Genomic DNA, 27244 nt, shown 5'->3' with positions numbered 1-27244 from the left:
CCTTATTGAACGAAAGAATTTGAAGGACCACTGAATTTTGACAAGATCCATCTGACCATTCCAGTTCACAAATGAATTCTCTGCATATGATTCCACTCAAAGCATACTCATTTAGACAACACAAAGCAACGTACCTTTTGTGGAAACTTTGGTTTCTCAAATAAATAATGATCAAATTTTTAAAAAGAACGAGAAGACATAATGTGAATTTCTCCCTAGTGTGGAGTATGGTTATATTCCAATACATATATTGGAATATATATATTATTTATTAAACAACCTCACTGGAGGTAAACTTTCTTGTAGGAAAACCTACATAACAAATTCTTAACTACTGCATCAAATTAAAATTAGGTGTCTTATTTTAAAAAATTCACCAAAATTCAGAATTTTTCTTATTTTCAATCAGATCACTCCATTTTCCATATATAAAATAAGATCTAATTAAAAACAAAAATCTCTGCAGAATAGACATTTTCCATTTCTTATATTACAGACATATTTCCCATTCCTAAAAAATGGGATAGTGAATGAAACAAAATTCACCATATTAAGTGGGCAACTTAAGAGTCTCATAGGGCACTTGGGTGGCTCAGCTGGTTAAGCATCTGACTCTTGGTTTCGACTCAGGTCATGATCTCAGAGTCCTGAGATGGAGCCTCGCATCTGGCACAGTGCAGAGTCTGCTTGAGATTCTCTCCTTCCCTTTCCCTCCACCCTCCCCCCTGCTCATGTTCTCTTTCTCTCTCAAAAGTAAAATAAAATAAAATATTTTTTTAAAAAGTCTCACAGAATTCACTATAAAAGGACATAACTTTTAATATACATGGAAGGTATATAAAGAAAAAATATTTATCTTAGTGCAAGCACATTATGTATTCTATCCTGACTACTGCAGTTCCAGAAGTAATTTCCTTTTTGTAGTCTATTTGCTAACTAACATATGAAGAACACTATTAGGGCAAATGTTTGAATTTTTTATAATTTGAAAAACCTAGTTTTTAGTGACACTTCAATAGATGTAAAACAACTACCCAAATCATTCCCTGTCCACATGCTTTTCTTTTTGCTGACAGATTCTATTTGAAGGCTTACATTCTATGTAGTCCCATATTCAGGAAAGTGTATCCTACCTTTTGACCCAATGATATATTTTGATTAGTGTGAACCAATCAGATTAATCCCATTCCACCATGCTTAGGAAGTGATAAAGAATCCAAACCTAGCCAATAAAACATATACAAAGTCTGGATAATTTCTGAGAATGTGCTCTTGATTTTAAAAATAGGCATGCTAGAGGGATGCCTGGGTGGTTCAGTCAGTTAAGCATCCAACTCCTGGTTTTGGCTCAGGTCATGATCTGAGGGTCGTGGGATCCAGCCCCGCATCAAGCCCCATGCTTGAGATTCTCTTTCTCTCCCTCTCCTTACCTTTCTTTCTCTTTGAAATAAATAAATGTCTTTTAAAAAAAAAAAAAGGCATACTAGAGAAAACAAGGTCCTTTTCCTACATTTGGGGACTAATACAGGAGTATGTGACACACAGAACTACAGAATACATCTTGTAAGCAGCACAGGACAGCCAAAAAGTTTCCAGAAAACCAACCTAAAACTTCACCATTACCGAAATGACCATTTAAGTAACCATGAGATCTACACAATTTTGCTATTTGAGTTTACAAATGTTCTAACTGATTTACTAGATGGGTGATTTGGGGCAAATCATCAATAAGAGTTAATATTAATCATGCACCCATGGCCCAGGTATAGCATTACTCAGTTTTCATACATAGTTTATTAGACTATCATAATCCTACATTGTATTTTTTTTATTACACCCACATACAGAAGAGGCTGAGGAGAAATAAAATAACTTCCCTAAAACAACATGGCTATTTAGTTTCAGGGCAGGATTTGAAACCAGGTATATAATCCACAGTTTTTCAAATCTATGACACAGCTAACCTGCTTAAGCTGAGTTCTACTTTTTATGACTCTATAAAGAAAATTCTACACTAATAATTTCACCAGATTATTCTGAGGGTCCAATGAGTAAATGTATCTAAATTAACTTACTACTTAGTATACTTAGGGAAAAATAAAAGAGCATTCTCAGCATTTTAAATAAGATTTAAATAGCTGAGCTTCTATACAATCCAGTTAAATACTTGGAGCACTGCAATCTGATTTTATATATGAACATTTCACACAAAATACGAATTTAACACTTTATATTGTCAATTTTCTGAAAGTGTACATGCAAACTCAGGTTAAGATAAAATGCATAGATTGCTAGAACTAGAAAGGGACTTGAAATCACCTTGAAAATCCTTCACATTTTTTTCCTTTTTTTCCCTTAAATTCCAGTGTAGTTAACATACAGTGATATATTAATTTGAAATGTGCAACATAGTTAACTACCAAGTCTATCCATTACTGTATTCATCAAGACAAGCACACTCCTAATCCCCTTAACCTACTTCACTCCCCCACTCCAATCCACCTCCCCTTTGGTAACCATCTGTTAGTTTTTTATAGTGGAGAGTTTGTTTTTCCCCCATTATTTGCTTGTTTTGATTCTTAAATTCCACACATGAATGAAATCCGATGGCATTTGTCTTATTCTAACTGGCTTATTTCATTTAGCATTATACTCCACCTCTATCCATGTTGTTGCAAATGGCAAGATTTCATTTTTTCTTATGGCTGAATAATATTCCAATACACATACATATATGCATATTTGTGTGTGTAATGGTACACATATATATTACATATATATGTATACATATCCATCCATACACACACTCTCTCTCACTCTCATATATATATAAACCGTATCTCTATCCATTCATCTATTGATGGACACTTGGGTTTCTTCTATAATTTGGCTATTATAAATAATGCTGAGATAAACATAGAGGTGCATATGTCCCCTCAAATTAGTGTTTTTGTATTCTCTGGGTAAATATCCAGTAGTGTGATTACTGAAATAGAGTAATTCTATTTTTAACTTTTTCAGGAAAATCCACATTGTCTTTCACAGTGGCTGCACCAGTTTGCATTCCCAACAATAGTGTACAAGGGTTCCTTTTTCTCCATATTCTTGCCAACACTTGTTGTTTCTTGAGTTTTTTACTTTACCCGTTTTAACAGATGTGAGGCAATATCTCACTATGGTTTTGATTATCCCTGATGATAAATGATACTGAGCATCATTTCATGTATCTGTTGGTCATCTGTAGGTGGTCTTTGGAGGAATGCCTGTTCATGTCTTCTGTGCATTTTTAAATTGGATTGTCTTTTTGGTATTGAATTGTGTAAGTTCTTTATATATTTTGGATACTGACCCTTTCTTGGATATGTCATGTGCAAATATCTTCTCCAATTCAGTAGGTTGTCATTTAGTTTTGTTGGTTGTTTCCTTTGCTGTGCAGAAGCTTTTAATTGTGATGTAATCTCAATAGTTTGTTGTTGCTTTTGTTTCCCTTGCCTCAGAAGAATGTTGCTATGACCAATGTCAGGGAAATTACTGCCTATCCTCTCTTACAGGGTATTTATGGTTTTATATCTCACATTTAGGTCTTTAATCCATTTTTTAAAAGATTTTATTTATTGATTTGAGAGAGAGAGAATGAGAACAAGAACAAAAACGAGAATGAGAATGAGAATGAGAATGAGAATGAGAATGAGTGGGGGGAAAGGCAGAGAGAAAGGGAAAAGCAGAGCCCTCCTGAGCAGGGAGCCTAACTTGGGGCTCAATCCCAGGACCCTGAGATGATGACCTGAGCTGAAGGCAGATGCTTAGCTGACTGTGCCACCCAGGCACCCTGGTCTTTAAGCCATTTTGAGTTTATTTCCCGGGGCCCCTGGGTGGCTCAGTGAGTTAAAGCCTCTGCCTTCGGCTCAGGTCATGATCTCAGGGTCCTAGGATTGAGCCCCACATCGAGCTCTCTGCTCAGCGGGGACCCCTTTTCTCTCTACCTGCCTCTCTGCCTACTTGGGATCTCTGTCAAATAAATAAATAAAATCTTTAAAAAAAAAAAAGAAAAGTCAATTTGAGTTTATTTCCCTTCTTGTGTGTGGAGTTGGCTTAATTTGTTGTTGATTCTCCAGTTCTTTAAGGTGTAGAGACAGCTGGTGTATTCTGGATTTTTCAGTTTTTTGGAGGGAGGCTTGGATGGCTATGTGTTCCCCATTAGGACCGCTGTTGCTGTATCCCATAGGTTTTGGACCAAAGTGTCTTCATTCTCATTGGTTTCCATGAATTGTTTAAGTTCTTCTTTGATTTCCTGGTTGATCCAAGCATTCTTAAGCAAGGTAGTCTTTAGCTTCCAGGTGTTTGAATTCCTTCCAAACTCTTCCTTGTGGTTGAGCTCCAGTTTTAAAGCACTGTGATCTGAGAATATACAGGGAATAATCTCAATCTTTTGGTACAGGTTGAGCCCTGATTTGTGACCCAGTATGTGGTCTATTCTGGAGAAGGTTCCATGTGCACATGAGAAGAATGAGTATTCTGTTGTTTTAGGGTGGAATGTTCTATATATATCGATGAGGTCCATCTGGTCCAATGTGTCATTCAATGCTCTTGTTTCTTTATTGATTTTCTGCTTGGATGATCTGTCTATTACTGAGAGTGGCGTGTTAAGATCTCCTACTACTAATGTATTCATATCAATATGACTCTTTATCTTGATTAACAGTTTTCTGATGTAATTGGCTGCTCCCACATTGGGGGCATAAATATTTATAATTGTTAGATCTTCTTGGTGGACAGTCCCTTTAAGAATGATGTAGTGGGGCGCCTGGGTGGCTCAGTGGGTTAAGCCGCTGCCTTCGGCTCAGGTCATGATCTCGGGGTCCTAGGATTGAGTCCCACGTCGGGCTCTCTGCTCAGCAGGGAGCCTGCTTCCCTTCCTCTCTCTCTGCCTGCCTCTCTGCCTACTTGTGATCTCTGTAAAATAAATAAATAAAATCTTTAAAAAAAAAAAAAAGAATGATGTAGTGTCCTTCTGTATCTCTGACTACAGTCTTTAGTTTAAAATCTAATTTATCTGATATGAGAATCACTACCACAGCCTTCTTTTGAAGCCCACTGCCAGGAAAGATGGTTCTCCATCCCTTCACTTTCAGTCTGGATGTATCCTTAGGTTCGAAATGTATCTCTTGTAGACAACATATGGATGGGTGCTGTCATTTTATCCAATCTGTAACCCTGTGTCATTTTATGGGCACATTTAGGCCATTCACGTTGAGAGTGATTATTGAGAGATACGTTTTTATTGACATCATGTTACCTGTGAAGTCTTTGTTTCTATAGATTGTCCCCATATATTTCTGTTCAATGATATTCTTAGGATTTTTCCTCTTTTATAGAAACCCCCCCTTAATATTTCCTGCAATGTCAGCTTGGAGGTCGCATACTCTTTTAAACCTTGCCGGTCTTGGAAGCTCTTTATCTCTCCATCCATTTTGAATGTCAGTCTTGCTGGATAAAGTATTCTTGGCTACATGTTCTTCTCATTCAGTGCCCTGAATACGTCTTGCCAGCCCTTTCTGGCTTGCCAGGTTTCTGTGGACAGGTCTGCTGTTATTCTGATGGGCTTTCCTCTGTACATAAGGAATTTCTTTGCCCTAGCTGCTTTCAAGAACTCCTGTCTACAATTATGATTCATCATTTTCACTATCAGGTGTCTCGAGGTCTTTCTAGATTCTATGATCTTGGGGGGAGATCTTTCTGCCTCTAGTACACAAACGCTGGTTCCATTCACGAGATTGGGAAAATTTTCGTGGAGAATTCGTTCAACTGTATCTTCTAGTTTTCTTTCTTTCTCCTCCCCCTCAGAGATTCCAATAATTCTGACATTGGAACGTTTCATGGCGTCATTTATTTCCCTAATTCTGTTTTCGTGGCTTCTAAGCTGCTTGTTCCAGGCTTCCTCCTGCTCTTTTTTCTCTGTTTGTCCTGCAGATCACTAATTCTATATTCTGCCTCAGTTACCCTAGCTCTTAGAGAATTTAGATTAGATTGGAACTCATTGAGAACATTGTGAACATCATCCCTGGTGGCTTTCAATTCTGCCCTAATCAATTCCATTTTGTCGTCCATGGCTTTCTCCAACCTAGCTATTGCCTGAATAATTGTTAGCCTGAATTCCCTTTCTGACATACTGTCTATGTCCACATCCAATGGCTCTGATGCAGAAGGCCCAGTCTCTGAATTTTTCTTCTGTTGGGCATTCCTCCTCCTAGTCATTTTGGTGAGAGATGGCTGAACGGATGTGTAGCTGAATGTATCAACGGTCATGCAGGCAAGGTGCACCCTGGAAGGCTTCTGAGCAATCAAGAGTCCCCACCCAAAAGAAAGAAAAAAGAAAGAGAGAGAGAGAGAGAAAGAGAAGAAAAAAAAGAAAGATAAAATAAAAGGCCCAGCCCAAATGGGCCCCAAGGTAAGATTTATGAAGTATACAAACAAAAACAGACAAACAAAAAGACCAACAAAAATAGATGACAGGAGAAAAATAAATAAATAAAAACAAAAAAAAAGAACCTCATCAAAAAGAACCCCAAGTGTAAGATTTATATACTACCAGGACAAAAACAAATACACAGAAACACGGGCAGAAGAGAAAGATGGGAGCATGGTTATAAATTCTCAGTGTGGGTGAGGAAGGTAATTTTGATTCTTCCGGGATGTATCTTGATATCTTTGTTGAGGACTCAACTTTCCTAAGATAAAGGGGGATTAAAAACTGGTTTACCTATAGGGGTAGCATTGATTGGGGAAAGGGGATTACCTTGAAGCTTATCTCTATACAAATATTTAAAAAAAAAAGAATAAACTAAAATAAAATTAATTTAAATTTAAAAAATTAAAAAATAGAAAAGCAAAAGAAAAACACAGGTATATGTATCAAAAAGTTCAGGTTAAAAGGTTATTATGGAATTTTATGTACTGGACATCTCATTGTGATGGTAAATAGGTTAAAAAGTTATATATAAAAAAATGAACCAGAATTAAAAATAAAGGTTGTATCTATGAAGTAGTGGTAGTTGTCCTCTTGTCTTTGTCTTTCTTTTCTTTTCGTTTCTTTTTTTTTTTGTTGGCTTTCCGGGGGAGGGGCCTGCTGTGTGGATTTTCAGGGAGTCTTGCTAGAGTTAAGTCCTCCTGCCCCCATCAAGGGGGTGGGCTCTGAGGAAACCGGTTTTTCGGGCTTTTGTTCTCTGAAGGTTTTTTTGTTTGTTTTCTCTCCCCTTGACAGCTTTTGATGGTTTTTGGAGGTTTAGAGGAAAGCAAACTGCACCCTCACCTCCCTCTCAGAGAGAAGCCTCAGTCTTTCCCCGTCTGGGTGCTCCAGAGCACATAAATTCCCCCTCAGCCACTGGCAGAGCACGTTCCTAGTCAGAGTCTCTGGGGTCACAGGAACTCCCACTTGTAACCAAAACCAAGATAGCCACACCAGAGAGGTCCCAAGCAGCAACAGTACACTGAGATCTTCACGCTGACCTGGGCAGGGAGTGCTCAGACTCTCTGGCTCCGAGAGAGCGCCAACTGGCACCTGCAGGCACCTCTCTCAGGGAGGGTGTGGGGCGCAACTCAGACTCTAGTAGCACAGCGCGCCCATGGAGAGTGCAAAAGGCTGTGGTTCTGCTGGCTGGTGAGGCTCCCTCACCCTCAGCTGCGCTGCCACCCAGACACTCTCAGGCGCATCTGCCACTCAGGGATCAAGACCTGGCTTCTTCGCTGCACTCTCTCTGGCTCAGCGCCAGCGGTGGCTGTCCTGGGTTGGTGGACTTAAGCCACTGTCCCTGTCCCTAACCACCCGATTCCTACAATTTCCCCCCATGATCCTTTCCTCTTTTTGAGTGCTTTCAACCAGACTCCAAGTTAATGCTGGTCCCCAATCGCAGGGTACTCTCGTATTGGGGTGTTACTTTCCAACGGTTGCTTCTGGTGGTTCCCTCCCCCTTTTGTTTATCTTCCGGTATCAGTCCAATGTTCCCACTCCGCTTTACCTGCCCACTGGCGTCTTCTGCCCCCATCGAGATCCAAAAGTGTATAATTCTAATCTCAGGCTGATTTCATGGGTGATCAGAGTTCTTTAGTAGGTAATCAGATCACTTTAGAGTATAGGTTGAAACGGCGCCTCCTCCTACGTCCCCACCAGCTTGTCTCCTCCTACCATTTTGAGTTTATTTTTGTGTATACTGTAAGAAAGTCGTTCAGTTTCCTTCTTTTGCAAGTAGCTGTTCAGTTTTCCCAACACCATTTGATGAAGAGACGATCTTTCCCATCGCATATCCCTGCTTTCTTTGTAGATTAATTGACCATATACTTGTGGGTTTATTTCTGGGCTTTCTATTCTGTTCCACTGACTACGTGTCTATTTTTATGCCAGGGGCATTGTTTTGATTACTTATGATTACATTGATTTGATTGTTAATATAACCTGACATCTAAAACACCTCCAGTTTTGTTTTTCAAGATTGTTTTGGCTATTTGGGGTCTTTCGTGGCTCCATACCAACGTTAGGATTCCTTCTAGTTCTGTGAAAGTTGCTGTTGGTGTTTTGATAGCAACTATTTTAAAACTGCAGATAGCTTTGGGTAGTATATACAATTTAACAATATTTGTTCTTCTAATCCATGAGTATGGGATGTCTTTTGATTTCTTTCTATCATATTCAATTTCTTTCATCAATACTTCATGGTTTTCAAGTACAGGTCTTCCACCTCTTTGGTTACGTTTATTCCTAGGTTTGTTTTTTTTTTTTTTAATTATTATTTTTGGTGCAACGGCAAATGGGATTGTTTTATTAATTTCTTTTTGCTACTTCATTATTAGTATGTAGAAATGCAACAGATTTCTGTACGCTAATTCTCTATCCTGCAAATTTACTGAATTCATTTATCAATTCTAGTAGTTTTTTGATGGAGTCTTTGGGTTTTCTATATGGAGTATCATGTTATTTGCAAACAGTGAATGTTTTACTTCTTCCTTATGGATGAATGGCTTTTATTACTTTTTGTTGGATGGATGGATGGATGGATGGATGGATGGCTTTTATTACTTTTTGTTGCCTGATTGCTGTGGCTAGGACTTCCAGTGATATGTTGAATAAAAATGGTGAGAGTGGACATCCTTTCTTGTTCCTGCTTTAGTGGAAAAGCCCCCAGTTTTTCCCCATTGAGTATGATGTTAACCATGGGTTTCTCATATGTGACCCTTATTATGTTGAGGTATGTTCCCTTTAAACCTACTATGCTGAGGATTTTTATCTTGAATGATGTTGTAATTTATCAAATGCTTTTTATGCCATCTCTTGAAATGATCATACAGTTATCTTTTCTCTTATTGAGGTGATGTATCACATTGAACCTCCTTGCAACTCAGCAATAAATCCCACTTGATCATGGTTAATGTTCATTTTAATGTATTATTAGATTCAGTTTGCTAATATTTTGTTGAGGAATTTTGCAACTGTTTATCAGAGATATTGCCCTAAAGTTCTTTTTGTGATGTCTTTACCTGATTTTGTTTGTTGGTAGTTTTTGATTACTGATTCAATTCCATTCTGGATAACTGCTCTTTTCAAATTTTCTATTTCTTCCTGCTTCAGTTTTGCAAGGTGACATTTCTAGGAATTCATCCATTTCCTCTAGGTTGTCCAATTTGTTGGCATATAATTTTCCAAAATATTCTCTTACAATCATTTGTATTTCTATGCTCTTGGGTGTGTTATTTTTTTTTTATCATTTCTGATTTTGAGTCCTCATTTTTTTTAATGAGTGTGGACTAGGTGTTTATCAATTTAGAGCCAGCTCCTGATTCCATTGCTCTTTTCTATTGTTTAAGTTTCTGTATTGTTTATTTCTGCTCTAGTCTTTATTATTTCCTTCCTTATGCTTGTTACGGTTTTTTTTTTTTTTTTAAGATTTTATTTATTTATTTGACAGACAGAGATCACAAGCAGGCAGAGAGGCAGGCAGACAGAGTGGGGGGAGCAGGCTCTCCACTCAGCAGAGAGCCCGATGTGGGGCTCAATCCCAGGACCCTGTGACCATGACTTGAGCCGAAGGCAGAGGCTTAACCCACTGAGCCACCCAGGCACCCCTTGTTATGGGTTTTGTCTGTTCTTTTTATAGCTCCTTTGGATTTAAACTTAGATTGTTTATTTGAGATGTTTCTTGCTTCTTAAGCTAGCAATTTTCATCTCCATATAATTTTTTCTTTTTTCTTTGATTTCTTGGTTGACCCATTCATTGTTTAATAGTATGTTATTCAACCTCCATGAATCTGTGCTCTTTCCAGATTTTTTTCTTGTGGCTTATTTCTAGTTTCATAGTGCTGTACTCAGAAAAGATGTATGGTATGACTTTGATCTTTTTGAATCTGTTCAGATTTATTTTGTGGTCTAATATGTGATATATTTGGGAGGATGTACCATGTGCACTTTAAAAGAATCTCTATTCTGGTATTTTAGGAGGAATGTTCTGTTTTTTTGTTTTTGTTTTTTTTTTTAATTGTGTCCAAATAGCCATCATTAGTTTTTGATGTAGTGTTCCACAATTCATTAGTTGTGTATAACACCCAGTGCTCATCACTACATGTGCCCTCCTTAATACCCATCATGCAGTTATCCTACCCCTTAACCCCCGCCCTTCCATAACGCTGTTTGTTTCCTAGAGTCCAGAGTCTCTCACAGTTTGTCCTTCTCTCTGATTTCTTCCCATTCAGTTTTCCCTCCCTTACGCTCTGGTCCTCTGTGCTATTCTCTATGTTCCACATATGAGCAAAGCCATACAATAATTGTCTTGCTCTGACTGACTTATTTCACTTAGCATAACCCCTCCAGTTCCATCCAAATCGATGCAAATTGTGGGTATTCATTTTTTCCATTGGCTGAGTAATATTCCATTGTATATATGAACCACATCTTCTTTATACATTCATCTATTGATCGACTCCTCAGCTCCTTCCAGTTTGGCTGTTGTGGACACTGCTGCTATGAACACTAATTGGGGGGTGCATGTATCCCTTCTTCTCACTACATCTGAATCTTTGGGGTAAACACCTACTAGCACAATTGCTGGGTCATAAGGTGGTTCTATTTTTAACTTCTTGAGGAAACTCCATACTGTTTTCCAGATTGGCTGTATCAGCTTGCATTCTGACCAAGAGCGTAAGAGGATTTCTTGACATCCTCGCCACTTGTTGTTTCCTGTCTTGTTAACCTTTGCCGTTCTAACTGGTATAAGGTGGTAACTCATTGTGGTTTTGATTTGTATTTCCCTGACAGCTAGTGATGCTGAATATTTTTTCATGTGTCTGTTAGCTATTTGTATGTCTTCTTTGGAGAAGTGTCTGTTCATATCTTCTACCTGTTTATTGACTGAATTGTTTGTTTTTTGTGTGTTGAGTTTGGAAAGTTCTTTATAGACCCTGGATACCAGTCCTTTATCTGTAATGTCATTTGCAAATATCTTCTCCCATACCTGGTTTGTCTCTTAGTTTTGTTGACTGTTTCCCTTGCTATGCAAAAGCTTTTTATCTTGATGAAGTCCCAATAGTTCATTTTTCCTTTTCTTTCCCTTGCCTTTAGAGATATGTCTTGAAAGAAGTCAATGTGGCCAAATGTCAAAGAGGTTACTGCCTATGTTCTCCTCTAGGATTTTGACGAATTCCTCTCTCACATTTAGGTCTTTGGTCCATTTTGAGTTTATCTTGTATATGGTGTAAGAGAATGGTCCAGTTTCATTTCATTCTTCTGCATGTGGCTGTCCAATTCTCCCCATCAACATTTGTTGAAGAGACTTTCTTTTCCCCCATTGGGTATTTTTTCCTGCTTTGTCGAAGATTAGTTGACCATAGAGTAGAGGGTCCATTCCTGGGGTCTCTATTCTGTTCCATTGATCTATGTGTCCTACTTTTGTGCCAATACCATGGTATCTTGATCATCACAGTTTTATAACATAGCTTGAAGTCAGACATTGTGATGCCTTCAGCTTTGGTTTTCTTTTTCAATAATCCCCTGGGGTTCTCCTATATGTGTTGTGTGGGCCCTGCTGTTGTGTCCTGGTCACTTTTTCTTTTAATCCAGTTATTTGCAGAGGTTCTCTTTGCCTGTTGTGGGCAGTGTTTGGTCCCCAGTTGGGGTGCACAATTTTAATACCTAGGGTTTCCACAGGGCCTGCCATCAATGGGCCTGATGCCAACCCAGCCTTGCAAAATGCCTGGGTCAGGAGACAATGTTGCCAAGGTTTGTGCAGGTCTTTTTGGGGAGGGGATCTGCAGTACGGGGACTGAGGCAAATGTGACTTGGAAGGGTGGATCCCCCAAAGCACGAGGGAGTGGGCAAGGCTTGGTGTTACCAAGTTAGGTAGTGAATATCAGTACTTGGCTACTTCACACAGCTGGCCATGTGTTTATGTTGGGGGGTGGAAGAGGCAGATGTTACCTGCAGTCTCCTCTGTTCCTGTAAAAATCCCTCAGCAATCCCTGCTCCTCTAGGACACCCTCCAAAATAAGTAAACTACTCTCCCTTTCATTCCTAATTAATCATATATCAATATAAAGTGACCTCTTTTCATAATTCTTCCCATCTTAGATTTATTTTTTTATTGCAACCCCTGCTTTTTTGATGAGAGTAATTTCATTTTGTCTCACCCAACCTTTTATGTTCAACATTATTGTACCATTTTATTTGATCTAAAATTCTTTATATACAAAGAAAATTAATGGATTTTGCATTAAATCCTCAATGAAACTAAGAGAGGTAAGACTATTTTCATTTACTGTTATTACATTTGATCTAAATTCTGTCACCTTAGTTCTGCTGTTTTTAGATATCCTTGGTATCTTTCTACTTTCTATGTCTTTTTTAAAAAATTTTATCTTTTGTATAATATACTATTCTAACCTAATAGTTATTTTAAAGCATTTCATAAACATTTTATAATTTATGTAAGTATATCAAAATATTTTAAAAATAATTTTAGATATCCATTTGTAGAAGATAAAAACTTCAGTACTTCTGACTTCAGGATGTTCCTTATTTCCTTCCTCAAACCTATATTTTACTTAATGTAAACATTTTCAAGAATTTAATAGTAATTTAAAATTTAAAAACTAAAAATTTTTAATTTCAAGAAAATAAAAATGTATAAACTCAAAAAAGTCCAACATTCAAATGATATATAATTACATTAGATAAAATAATGAGCAATAAATTTTCTCCCATTACTGGCTGGGAAGTTCAGCTCATCCAGCCTACCTAAAAATGGTTTTCTTTCTTTTTTTTTTTTTTTTTTTTTTTTTTAAGTTTTTATTTATTTGAGAGAAGGAGAGAGAAGCATGAACCAAGGGGAAGGGCAGAGGGAGAGGGAGAAGCAGACTCTCTGCTGAGCAGGGAGTCCCCATGTGGGGCTCAATCCCAGGACCCTGAGATCATGACCTGAGACAAACACAGTCACTTAACTGACTGAGCCACGCAGATGCACCCTCAACCTCCTAAAATTCTTGAGTTATTTTTTAAGTCTTCCCCTCAACTATTTGGTATGCATTATTAAGCAATTTTACAAAGATAACTGGATGGCATAGTTTTTAAGATATTAAAGGTCTGAAAATTTACCTTGGTATATGAATAAAAATTTGTTTAGATATAAAATATGAGGGCATAACCTTTTTCTGAAGTGCACTAGACACAATTCTTGTGCTCTGTAACACATTTTTCCAAAATCTGAAGCTTACTTAATTTCCTAATGCTGTTTTTCTTCTCCCTGAAAACTGGCTAGATTTTTATCTTTAGTTTTGAAATACAAATATGAGGTCTTACTACTTTCTTTATTAATTTTATATTTGGTAGGCCCTCAATTTGCAATATCCATTCATTTGTTTTTCAGATTTTTAAGTTTTCTTCATACTCTCAAAATAACATCTGATCTATCTCTCCTCATTATTTATTCATAAGTTGGATCTATGTGATCTGACCTCCGTGGCTCAATATATTATATCCTTTATTTTCTAAGTGATATTCATATTACTAAATACTTTGTTATACCAAAATATGCTTTGACTTCCAACAAATATTTTCCTTGTCTTGTTGTCAATTTTATGCCATTATGTTATTATCCTGGCCTTTTTGATTTTATGAACTAAATTATAATTATGTTCAATATACTGCACATATTGATTTTAGATGAGACTAACATTTGAAATTGTAACAATTACAAAGTTTCAAAGATTCGAACATGACTCTGAGGGATCACTCAATATCATCCACAGGGAAGAAGCAAGCATCTTCTTGGCATACTGTTCACTCTGACAGTCTTATTGACAGAAACCTAAGCCTAAAATCCAGCTTAATTTCTCTTCTCAGAGAGAAAAAAAATGCCCTGTTCTCAACTCACCAGTTCATTTCTTTAAACATATATGAAGAAAGATATTTATTCTTCATTAATAACATGAATGTAAGTCAGAACATCCAAATGAAGGCCACTGAAATGGGACTGATGAAGACTTTCTTTACACTTTGAGTACTTAATATTTAGACTAAGCTTTTTTTAATATTTAGACTGAAGTAAATCACATACTTTCAGAATTCTTAGAATATAAATATAACACAAAAGCGCAACTTTGAAAGCCAAAAATAAAGTCAAATTTCAATTCTAGCCAGACTTTTTAAAAAACAAAACAAAACACATATATTGTGCACTTTGAAAAGCCTCTACTTCATGTACTACACTATAATACTTACAAGCTGATGTTCTAATAGTTGGATTTTTTCATCTTTTTTCTTTATTTCCTCTTTAAGTTGTTTTATTTCATTTAATAAATCTTCATTCTGAAATATTTTAAAAAAAATTAACAAGCATTAAATCAATAATGAATACTGAACAATGAATGGTTTTTGTTAAGGGGAAATTATGGGGAAAACTCTTCTTAAATATGCCAGCCATTAACCTATACACAAACAAAACAAATAAAAACCCATTTTGGTCTTCTACGAACTCATAGTGTAGGGGCTCCTGGCTGGCTCAGTTGGTTAAGCATCTGCCTTCGGCTCAGATCATGATCTTTGGATCCTGGAATGGAGCCCCAAGTTGGGCTTATATGTTAAGTGGGGAGTCTGCTTGTCCCTCTTCCTCTGCCCCTCACCCCATTCATGTTCTCTCTGTTTCTCTCTCAAATAAATAAATAGTCTTAAAAAAGAAAGAATTCATAGTGTAATGGAGTCCAACATGTGAAAAATGAACAATAATAACAACACAGCTAACATTCATTAAGTACTTTTCAAATGCTATAAACAAAAGTACTTTTAGATATCTAAGCATCTGATCCTGAGTATGACCCTGAGACCCTGAGGTAGATACTATTATCCCCCTTCACAGGTAAGGAAACAGGAAAAAAGGCCAATAGTAAAATAAATTACATATAAAACAGTAACTTCAGGTAAATTTAAGGGGATGTATATGAGTTGCCTATCAAAAACAATGCAGGGTTGGGGCGCCTGGGTGGCTCAGTGGGTTGAGCCGCTGCCTTCGGCTCAGGTCGTGATCTCAGGGTCCTGGGATCGAGTCCCGCATCGGGCTCTCTGCTCGGCAGGGAGCCTGCTTCCCTCTCTCTCTCTCTCTCTCTCTGCCTGCCTCTCTGTCTACTTGTGATCTCTCTCTGTCAAATAAATAAATAAAATCTTTAAAAAAAAAACAAAACAAAACAATGCAGGGCACAACAAAAGAAAACATAATTAAAGGCACAGAGTCATTTCACAGCTGGTTCAGAAATCTGCAGAAAGATAAATATGCCTGGCAGGGTAACAGGGAGATTTTTTTTCCATGAGCCACTTTCCTGAGAACCGCCTGACCCAGAGACAAAAATACCCTGTCAATTTAGTCTATAAGAAATTCCTAATAGTATTAAACAGAAACCTACTGTCAAGTAAAGCAGAGATCCAGTTACATTTCCAAGCATAAAGTATCATTACCTTATAGTTAGTCCATTATGTTTACTACTATTGAATTATCCAGAAATACATACTGAGGAAAGAGTACAAGCAAGGAAATAAGGATATATACACGTGAATGATATATCTTTCTAGAGAGAAAAATATGTAAGTAAATATAATATGTTGTTACTGAGCAAAGTATACCATCTCTTGCAGATACACCAGGAACAAACACAAAATAATGCAGTCTCTTTAACAAGAAATCAGAAACAGACATTTTACAAAGGCTTTAACATAACATATAAGTATCACAAAAATGGGGACGAAAAAATTTTTGCAATGTTATGTATACTGAATTTGATAAAACTACTTATTATATATAAAAAATGATTTTCAGTTGAATTTAAAGAGCTTAACTTTTTAAATCATAAATCAAGACCAAAAAAAGAGATAAAGAGATTGCAGATCATGAATACACGTTTAAACTTTCAAGCTATGTGGCAAATGAATCTATTAAGAAACGATAAGTATATTTGATTATATAAAATTTTAAAGCATCTATACAATTAATATTAAAGTAAAAAGCTGGTGAAAACCTATGCAAATATGACAAAGAATTTATACTCAAGTATATTAAGAGCCTGTTCAAACATACAGGATCGTTTTCTAGGCCCCAAATAAGACAGTTCTCACAAATATATAGGTAATTGGTAAAATGTTCTATATGACTTGTTGAAGAAATACAAATTCAAGTATTAAGGTATTATTTTATAGGTATTAAGTTGAAGAGAGAAATATTCAATGTGATTAATAAAACTGCAGGAAAAAAAATGGTACATTATCAGACATCAAAACTGGCCTTTCTGGACAAACATATGGCTCTACATTGAAGAGTCTTAAAAATTCTTGCACTCTGCTTCAGTAGTCCCACTCCTGGAAGCTATGCCAAAGAAACAATCCTAAGTATGGGAAAACCTACAAGAAGATATTATCTAAAAGTTTACAAATTTATCAGTGTCCAAAAAGGGGGTAACTGAGATACAAGGTAGCAATCTGATGAAATACTATGTAGCCATCACTCAGTCATTGCTAGGTCCCACCAGTGTTGGTGGAAAGGGACCCGAAAATGAAATTCAAATACAATGTGGTAACATATTAACAGCCAACATGTATATAGTTATAATATAATTAACTTTATTACAGGCACTGCTCTAAGGATTTTACACATAACGATGGGCAAAAACATATCAGGAAATGGGTAACTCTAGTGAAGTCTTAAAGGATGAGTAAAAAGTTACGAATACACAGAAGTGTTGTCAGGCTCTGGATTTTAAAGTAAGAGATTCTCAGTATCATACAACTATACAGAGATGAAGGCAAGCATAGGATAGAGTATTTGGAGAATTATAAGCAGTGATGTTGTCACACAAAGGCTGTAGTGAAGAGTGGGTACCAATACGGTTAGTAAACTGGGCAGGGGCTAAATCATAGAGGTCGATGAACATCAAGCATGGCCTAAAAAGCCAGGGGAGTGACAGTGCATTTGAGATGTCTTTAACAGCGGTTTAGAGAACAAACTGGACAACCACAACAAAATTAGACTTAGGGAACTTGTTACTAAGATGTTGTAATACTTCAGATGACAGTAGGAGCCTGACCTAAGAGAATGATAATAGGGAGAAGAAGGAAGAGCAGGAATCAAAATTAGGAGATTTTGGTGACTGTCTCCATGTGAAAGAACACAAGAGGCTGTCAAGAGTAATTTCCTATATTTCTAGCTTAGGTGATACGGTGATTAGTACGGCCACCAAAAGAAATGGGGAATAAAGGAAGAGAAACACATTCAAAGGGGAATACTTGTGAGTTAGTTTTAGATATACTGTTAGAAGTACCTGTGGGTAACTGGATCACCAAGTATGAAAGGGAAACTATATATGTTATCAACACATATGCCATATATGAAATAATGACAGTAAAAAGTTCAAAGAGAACTGGACAAAATATATAAATCTCTATTCTAAAGAAGAGAAGGAACCTACAAAGGAAATCGGAAAATGGGAAAATGTTGAGGAGTATAAGAAATTTTAGAGACAGGGGCGCCTGGGTGGCTCAGTGGGTTAAAGCCTCTGCCTTCAGCTCAGGTCATGATCCCAGGTCCTGGGATCAAGCCCCGCATCGGCTCTTTGCTCAGCGGGGAGCCTGCTGCCCCCCTCACCCCTGCCTGCCTCTCTGCCTTCTTGTGATCTCTCTGTCAAATAAATAAATAAAATCTTAAAAAAAAAAGAAATTTTAGAGACAAATGACATAAAAATCAAGGATAAAGCTTTTAAGACAACAGTCACATCAAATGTTTATACATTAAAACAAGTAACTGCTTTCATCTTTCCAAGTTTCCATGTTAACTGGAAAAAGGTTTAAGGAGAGTCAAGGAAAGGTTTATTTGGTTTACTAAATCTACGACAAATTTATGATATAGAAATTTATAAACTGATAATGAAGAGAAAGTAAAGAAAGCACACTGATGAGAGATGAGTGAGGAGGAGGTAGTTAGGTCCTTAACAGCAGCAGAAGATAGTAAAAAACCTAACAAAGGGTGGTCTTCCACAGCATGGTGGCCATTTTTGTCCTGTAACTGGAACAAAGTGAATGAGAATGATAACAGATACAGGTAAATCAGAAGGCAGGAAGGCAGGTAGCAGATCTTGTTTGATGAATACAAGGCCACCTACAGAAAATGAGAAGAGTGGCTGAGAATGAGGCTTGAAGAGAGTGGTCCATGTTGAGGCTAGCTCATCAGGGAAATGGGAGAGGAAGCTGTCCTAAGATAAAAGATTAGAGAAATGGCATGTCCAGTGGAGACTTTAGTTTCTAAACTTGCAATGACACAAGTCACCATATTTTTATCATTTGAAACTGTACTACTAAACCATCTTGAATGAACAGGGGACATAACTGGGAACATAACTGCAGACCTGCTAATTTAGAATACTATACACACCCACAATAGGATGGAAGCACAGCAATGGGAAGAAATTTGTGCAAGAACAGGTAAGATAACATGTTGAAAAACTAAGCCTAGATAACCAGATGTAACTATTAATCCTACAGTCTCTTTTGATTTCAGTTGTTTTATACATAATCTTGTTTCAAATAAGTCACCCCACATCCTACAAGAAAATTATGCTTCTCTGACCTCTAATAACACCATTGGCTACTTGACTTGATATGGAAGTGAAATACGCAACATGCATGCAGAATCCACATGTGGTTCGGCCAATGCTCTTTCCCTCGGGTACAAAAACATATCCCAGGATAGGGGCTGATCCTTCCCCTTAGGTCCCAGAATGATGAGGAAGCATAGAGTCCCAGCTGATCTATAGTCAGTATGTAACATATTGAAAAATAACAAGTGAGAAATACATTTTTGTCACTATAAGCCACCAATATGTCAAGATTATTTGTTGACTAGCAAACCCTGAAAATAGAATATAAAAGAAAAAAATAATTTTACTTGGAAACATTAAACCAAGAATGCTTTAGTGTGCTTAAGAAATAGGTATTTCAGAAATAACTGCAAAAGAAAAGAGCTTTTTTTCTTTTTTCTTTAAAGATTTTATTTATTTATTGGAGAGAGAGAGAGATTCAGAGAATGAGCTGGGAGAAGGGCAGTGGGAAAAGCAGACTCCCCACAAAGCAGAGAGCCTGACAGAACTCGATCCCAGGACCCTGGGATCATGACCTGAGCCGAAGGCAGACACTTAACCAACTGAGTCACACAAGCGCCCAGAAAAGAGTTTTTTTCAACTAAAAAGGAAAATTATAAAAAACAAATTTTCAAAAACTAAAATGTATCCATTTTCTATAATTATATTTTTAAACATGGGAAGAGATAATCTCATTTTCCATATATCTTTTCAATGTTGTGATTACATACGAGGAGTACCTATGAGTCATTTCAATTAATAATTATATTTTAAAAACTGCTATTCATAATTATCAAAAAGAACTTAAAAATTTAATAATTTCTTGATTTAAGAAAAAGAATCCTATACCAATAATAGAAAGACAAATAATTATCCAACTGATAAAATATATTCAAATTAAGGTACCACAGTGATATTATTTTAACTTAGTAAGGTAGCAAAAGTTAAAAGCAGACTGAAGTAAAACTCAACATAGCAAAGTTTCAGATTTTAATATATTTATTATTAAATGTTTTGTTACTACTTTATAATTTTAGTAACAAAATAATTTTGAAAAATTTAGCATGATTCCTAATCATACCTTATATATTTGATCACCATCTTCTGGTTCTGGACTGGACGGCAATGAGAGTTGAATATCATGCAGTGAACCACTTCCATCATGCTGTCAGAAGAGAAGGAAAACATGAGATTAATACATTAACTGAAGACACTCATTTCAACCTGAATTCACCCCAACCAAATGCTAGCATGGCAAAGAACAAACAGGAAATAAGATTTCAGAAATCTCCTTTTCATCCCTACACACAGGTAGAAGAAAAGGTAGAAAAGGAAGAAAGAGAGCTAGGGCAAGAATCATTTATGAAAGTAAATAAGATACTACATGAGTGGATGAAGCAAAAAAACCTTTGAAAGTTTTAGAGTGGGAAAAAGAATATGGAAAATTTCCTAGAAAATTTGAAGATTACATCACCTACAAGAAATACAAAATGAAAGTCAGATTAAATATGCTTTAGTTTAGATATAGTTTTTTGAGTATTTCTTTTTTAGTCAGAAATGATACCCAATAAGGCGTGGCCACAAAGTCATTTGATTAAAAATACTAGACAGGAGTATAGACATTGCATGACTCGATTTAAATGAAGCCTGAGAGTAGGAAAAACTAATTTATAGTGCTAGAAATAAGAACAGGGGCTGAGTCAGGGGAACGGGGCTACTGACTGGGAATGAGCATTAGGGAATCTATTAGTATGCTAGAAATGTTCTGTCTTGACTCTATGGTGGTTATGTGGGTAAGTACATATGAAAAGTTCAAGTAGTACACTTAAGATTGGTATACCTTCAGCACCTTACTGGGATGTATGCTACACTTCAATAGAAGTTGAAAAAATTAAACTACTCATTCTTAAATGGAATAACAAAAATGACAAGAATTAAGGCCTACTCCTTGCTGAACTGGTTAGGAATAACCAACTAAGAAATGGCATGTTAAATAACTCACAGACAACTTTGAGAAAGATGAACCAGTAAAGAATATGCCTGGGATGATGGTGAGGGACAAGCCCCCAACCAAGGCAGCACAAGAGTGGGTAGACATCGGGTTTGTTCACATGGTACCTAACTGCCTTGGGACACCCATTGAATCAACAACCTTCAGTACTGCTACCATCACAATCCTCTTCAGATGTATCTGTCCTGAGGATATCTCCTAGACCATAGAAATGTCCTGTATTAAAGAAGAGTGTTAAAGTAGAAGATATAAGCATGTAGGTCATTTTCTTCTTTATTTACTATATTGTATACCACTGAATCAGAATCTCTAGGTATGGCATCTACAAATGTGTATTTAGTAAAGTCAATAGGTAATTATTGACTGACAGCAAAAAATAAGCATTTGTCAAAGCTCTAAGAAATAAATTATATTTTTACTGGTGATGTCATATGGATACTAAGAATTTGACCTGAGAGGAGGCAATATCCTAATGAATAACAAATGTCTTTAGAACACCACATTAAATGTTTAAAATAAAAAAGAAAGAAATTTTACAAGATTCATCTGAGTAAAGCTTCATCTCTGCTATAAATACCTCGACATATAAAAACAGTCCTACATATAACTATATATTTGAGAAAAGAGGAACTATAAAATCTGACTTATTTTCAGACATCTCAATTATCTTCCTGCCACTGCAAAGCAGGAACCCCAAAGAATAGGACAAAACACAAGAATACACCACTTTTGCCTTGGACATGGTTATAGCTGTGGAAAATAAGTAGCAGAAGAGGAAAAATAAAACATCAGTTTTTAGGGTGCAGGAACAAAAAGGGCATCCCCAGGTAAAGAGAAAATATCAGGGAGACCATAAAGTACTAGCTCAGGAAAGTGACTCTGGAAAGCTGTATGTAACTTTCTAGGTTCACCTCTCAGCAGCACTTGGCTTCAACCCAATCCTAAACAGTATATCTAAGACTTTGAGAAATAAAATCAGACCATTGCCCAGACCCAATCTAGCCTCTGAAAGATGTATACTAAGAACATATCTGACAGGGCACCTGGATGGTTCAGCAGGTTAAAGCCTCTGCCTTCAGCTCGGGTCATGATCCCAGGGTCCTGGGATCAAGCCCCGCATCAGGCTCTCTGCTCAGCAGGGAGCCTGCTTCCTCCTCTCTCTCTGCCTGCTTCTCTGACTACTTGTGATCTCTGTCTGTCAAATAAATAAATAAAATCTTAAATATATATATATATATATATATATAAGAACACATCTGACAAACATGGGAAAAAGGCTTTGAAACAGAACTGATTATAACCATAATCCAAACGTAGCTGGCTAGTTGGAAATTATAGCTTGAATCCAACCAGAGTGTTTACCTGCTTTGAAATTAAAACAAAAACCCCAAGAAATCCCACAGTATTCTCCATATCATTTAAACAAAATTAAGTGTCATAACAAAACATGCAAAGATCTAAGGTAAAATCCAAAGCTACTCAATCTACAAACAAGGAAAACCTCAACTTCACACAGGAAAAGACAATCAACAAACACGAATGACAAAACAAGACAGAAGTTGGAATTAATTGAAAGAGATTTTAAAAGGGCTGTTATAAAAATTCTCCCAAAGTAAGAGAGAACTCTTGAAGGGAATAGGAAGAGAAAGTCTCAGCAAAGACACAGGATATGGGAAATATATAAAGTGGAATTTTAAAACTGAAAAGATTCAATAATCAAATTTTAAAATGCACCAGCAGGACTAAATACCAGAATTTGAGATAACAGACTGAACTTGAAGACAGATCAACAGAAATCATGCAATCTGAGCCAAGGAGAGAAAACACACTAGAAGGAAAAAAAAATAATACTGGGGTGGAAGGTTGGGGGAACCAGGTGGTGGGTATTAGGGAGGGCACGTATTGCATGGAGCACTGGGTGTGGTGCAAAAACAATGAATACTGTTATGCTGAAAAGAAATTTAAAAAAAAAAGAATACAAAAAAAATAATAATACTATGAGTGACTCTATGGACACAAATTTGACAACTTACATGTAATGGAGAAATTACTCAAAAACCACAGACTATCAAAACTCACCCCAAATGAAACAGATAACTTGAAGAGATCTGTGATTATTAATAAATTTAATTCATATTTTAAAACTTCTGTAAAAGAAATACTGAAGGCCAGATGTGTTCCTAGCAAATTCTTCCCAAAGTTTAAAGGAATTATATTAGTTCTATATAATCTCTTAGGGAAAATATAAATCAAATTAAGTTAGAAAATCAATCAAATTGAGTTAATGAGCCTTTGGGTGCCTGGAAACGGCAGGTGTTGGCAAGGATGTGGAGAAAGGGGAACCCTCATACATTGCTGGTGGGAATGCAAGTTGGTATAGCCACTTCGGAAAACAGTATGGAGATTCCTCAAAAAATTAAAAATAGTTACCTTATGACTCTGCAATTGCACTACTGGGTATTTACCCCAAAGATACAGATGTGGTAAAAAGAAGGGCCATATGTATCCCAGTGTTCATAGCAGCAATGGCCACAACTGCCAAACTGTGGAAAGGGCCAAGATGCCCTTCAAGAGATGAATGGATAAAGAAGATGTGGTTGGTATATACAACGGAATATTATGTCTCCATCAGAAAGGTTGAATACCCAACTTTTATATCAACATGGATGGGACTGGAGGAAATTATGCTGAGTGAAATAAGTCATGCAGAGAAAGTCAATTATTATATGGTTTCACTTACTTGTGGAGCATAAGGAATAACATGGAGGACATTAGAAGGAAAGGAAAAGTGAATTAGGGGAAATTGGAGAGGGAGATGAAGCATGAGAGACTGTGGACTCTGAGAAACAAACTGAGGGTTTTGGAAGGAAGTGGGTGGGGGGCATGGGTGAGCCTAGTGGTAGGTATTAAGAAGGACACTATTGCATGGTGCATAAACAATGAATCTTGGAACACTGAAAAAAATAAAATTAAGATGTTGAAAAAAATTAAAATTTAAATTAAAAAAAGAATCCAGAAATAGAGCCTCAAATATGTTCAAAGGCATTTTTGACAAAAGTACCAAAGCAATTCAATAAAGGATAGTCTTTTCAACAAATGGTACTAGAACATCCATATGCAATAAAATTAATTTCACTCACACCTCACATCATATATAAAAATTCTCAAAACAGTCTGCAGACCTATACATCAAATTAAAACTATAAACATTCTTCAAATAAACAGAAAATTTTTGTAATCTTGGGTTGGGCAAAGATTTCTTAAATATGATGCTACAGAAATGACCATAAAAAATATTGACAAATTCAATTTCAAGAGAACTTCTGCTCTTAAAAAAATGAAAAACAGAATAAAAAGAGAAGCTATAAACTGGGAGAAAATAACAATAATTCAGGTAAAATACTGAGCATAGTGTCTAAATCACAGAGAGCATTTACAGACTGTGAGCTATTTTTTAAACAACAGCGACAGTAAAAATAATGATAACGTGAAGCTCTAGAGTTTTTAACAGACTTCACTAACTCACAATTGTACACAGCTGCCTAAAAAGCAAAGTCCATTTTTTTCAATATTCGTTTCATCATTTACATGCCTGTTTAAGTATTTATCTATAAATACATAATAGCACTGCACATCTATGTGAATGGCTTCTGAAAAATACAATACCAGGCACAATAAAGGATGCAAAACAACTGCAACTTCCATTAATCACTGGTGGGAACACAAACTCAGATAGCCACTTTGGAAAACAGTTTGGCCATTTCTTAAATTACATATATACTTACCATACAACCCAGAAATCCTATTACCAAGGTACTTACCCAAGAGAAATGAAAACATGTACACCTGAAATCTGTGCATAAATGTTTACAGAAGCTTTATTCACAAATGCCCAAAACTAGAAAGTGACACAAATATCCTTCAACTGGTAAATGGACAAACTATGATACATGCATACAATCGACTACTACTCAGCATTAAGCAGGAATAGATTAGTGATATGAGGACAGCATGAATGAATTTGAAAATTAATTATGGTAAATGAAAAAAGCCAGACTCAAAGGACTATACAGGATCCCATTTATAGGACAGTCTTGAAAAGGCAAACTATAGTGACATAAAAAAACATCAGTGGTTACCAGGAGCTAGCAGCAGATGTAAGGATTGACTGTAAAAGTTAAAAAAAAAAGGGGGGGGGGTTGGGGAATTTTGGGGATGACTATAATACCTATGCAATTGTACAGATCTGTCAAGCTCACAGACTATACAACAAAAAAGGCTGAATTTTAGTGCATGTAAGTTATACCTCAGAGCTGTACTAGATTGAATAGTGTCCCCCTAAAAATTCATGCCAATCTAAAACTTGGGAATGTGACTTCATCCGGAAATAGGGTTTTTGCAAATGTAATCAAGCTGAGGTCATAATGGATTAGCATCAAGCTTAAATCCAGTATGACTGGTGTCTTCATAAGAAGAGAGAAATTTGCACACACACACATACAGGTCATGTGAAGGTTATGTGAAGATGGGAGGCAGAGACAGCTGTGATACATCTACAAGGCAAAGAATGCCTATGATTGCCAGCAACCACCAGAAGCCAAAGAAGCAAGGAAGATTCCTCTCCTAGATCCTTTAGAGAACACATGGCCCTGACAACACTTTGATTTCAGATTTCTAGCCTCCAAAACTGTGAGAGAACAAATTTGTTGTTATATGCCACCCAGCTTGTTGTACTTTATTATGGCAGCCCTAGAAAATTAATAGAAGACCTGATTAAAAAAATTTAAAAGCAAATAAAAGGAGAGTGTAACACCAGATAAATCTCAACATTACAAGAAAAATAAAATTGACATACCAGTATTACTATTACTTAAGAGGCAAGGTAGAATTAAAGATAAAAAGTATTAATGAGCATAAATGAAGACTTTAGTCATCAAAGAAACACTCCACCAAGGTGATAGGCCAATCACAAACATTTATATACCTAATAAAATAGCCTGAAGATACTAAAACAAAATTTGACAGCATTAAAAGAAGAAATTGAAAAATCTGTAACTATAGCAGGAAATTAACACTACTCTCAGAAACTCACAGATCAAAGATAAAAATTTAATAAGGATGAATAAAAGATAAATAATACAATTAAAACGATTAATAGAATAGATACACTGCTACCTAAGATACACAAAATACAATGTTCTGTTCAAACAAACATAGAATGGTCACAAAAACTGAACATACTCTAAGCCAGGGAATAAATAAATTATGGTCCACAGGACAAAACCAGTCAGATGTCTATTTTTATTTAGTCCATGAGCTAAGAATGGCTTTTACATTTTTAAATGAGTCCATTTTAAATGATTCTATAAATATCAACTAAGAGCTGCAATTTTGCTTCTTGCCCAAAAAAGCTAAAATATTTACTATGTGGCCTACTAAGGAGAAGTTTTCCAACCCTTGCTTTAGGACACAAAAGCAAATATCAACACATTCCAAAAAACTTACATCATATAAATATTCTTTATTATTAATGTACTAAGACTAGAAATCAATAAAAAATGAAAGCCCATACACAAACCAGTATTTTTGAAAACTGACAAAACATTATTCTAAAATCAAGTAAGTTAATAGGATAGGCCAAGACAACTGAGTTACTAATGTTTAAGTTATTTGCTATGCCTCAAAGAAAAAAAAAAAAATTAACAGTCTCACAGCCTAGATTTAGGCAATCAAAGAGGGAAAAATTTATTTCTATCAGAGTATAAGAGCCTAAAGATCATGAATAAGATTTCCAACTGAATCATTTAATAAAACCATCTCCCCTCCAAATAACTCCAAGACTAACCAATGGTAGTACTTCCTATTAAACCTTGATTCAAATGAAAAGTGCCCAAGCCTAAACTGGGAAAAGCGTCTTTAAGCATTAGAATGAGAAGAAAAACATAAAATGGACAGAAAACCTTCTCTTAAAAAAAAAAAAAAACACTAACAATCATGCATGCAATGTTCATGCTTCATATTACATATACTAAGAAGCTAACATTTATTGAACAATGCTGGCACTGTTCTAAGCATTTTACATAAACA

At 36.2% G+C, this 27244-nt stretch overlaps 1 protein-coding gene across 2 annotated transcripts in view; it reads right to left on the bottom strand.

Annotated features, from left to right (window-relative positions):
* Positions 1-27244, bottom strand: part of LOC111144932 (coiled-coil serine rich protein 2) — a 198636-nt gene that overhangs the window by 33868 nt on the left and 137524 nt on the right. For both annotated transcript variants that reach the window (XM_022499542.1, XM_022499541.1), the window contains exons 7-8: positions 20228-20311; positions 14756-14842 (exon numbers count right to left, since the gene is read on the bottom strand). In XM_022499542.1, coding sequence (XP_022355250.1) covers positions 14756-14842; positions 20228-20311 — 171 coding nt within the window. The remainder of the gene's footprint in view (positions 1-14755; positions 14843-20227; positions 20312-27244) is intronic.

Source organism: Enhydra lutris, unplaced genomic scaffold, assembly GCF_002288905.1.
Source record: "Enhydra lutris kenyoni isolate GAN:26980312 unplaced genomic scaffold, ASM228890v2 scaffoldscaffold12, whole genome shotgun sequence".
Lineage (NCBI taxonomy): Eukaryota > Metazoa > Chordata > Mammalia > Carnivora > Mustelidae > Enhydra > Enhydra lutris.
This window is presented reverse-complemented; position numbering and strand designations above follow the sequence as displayed.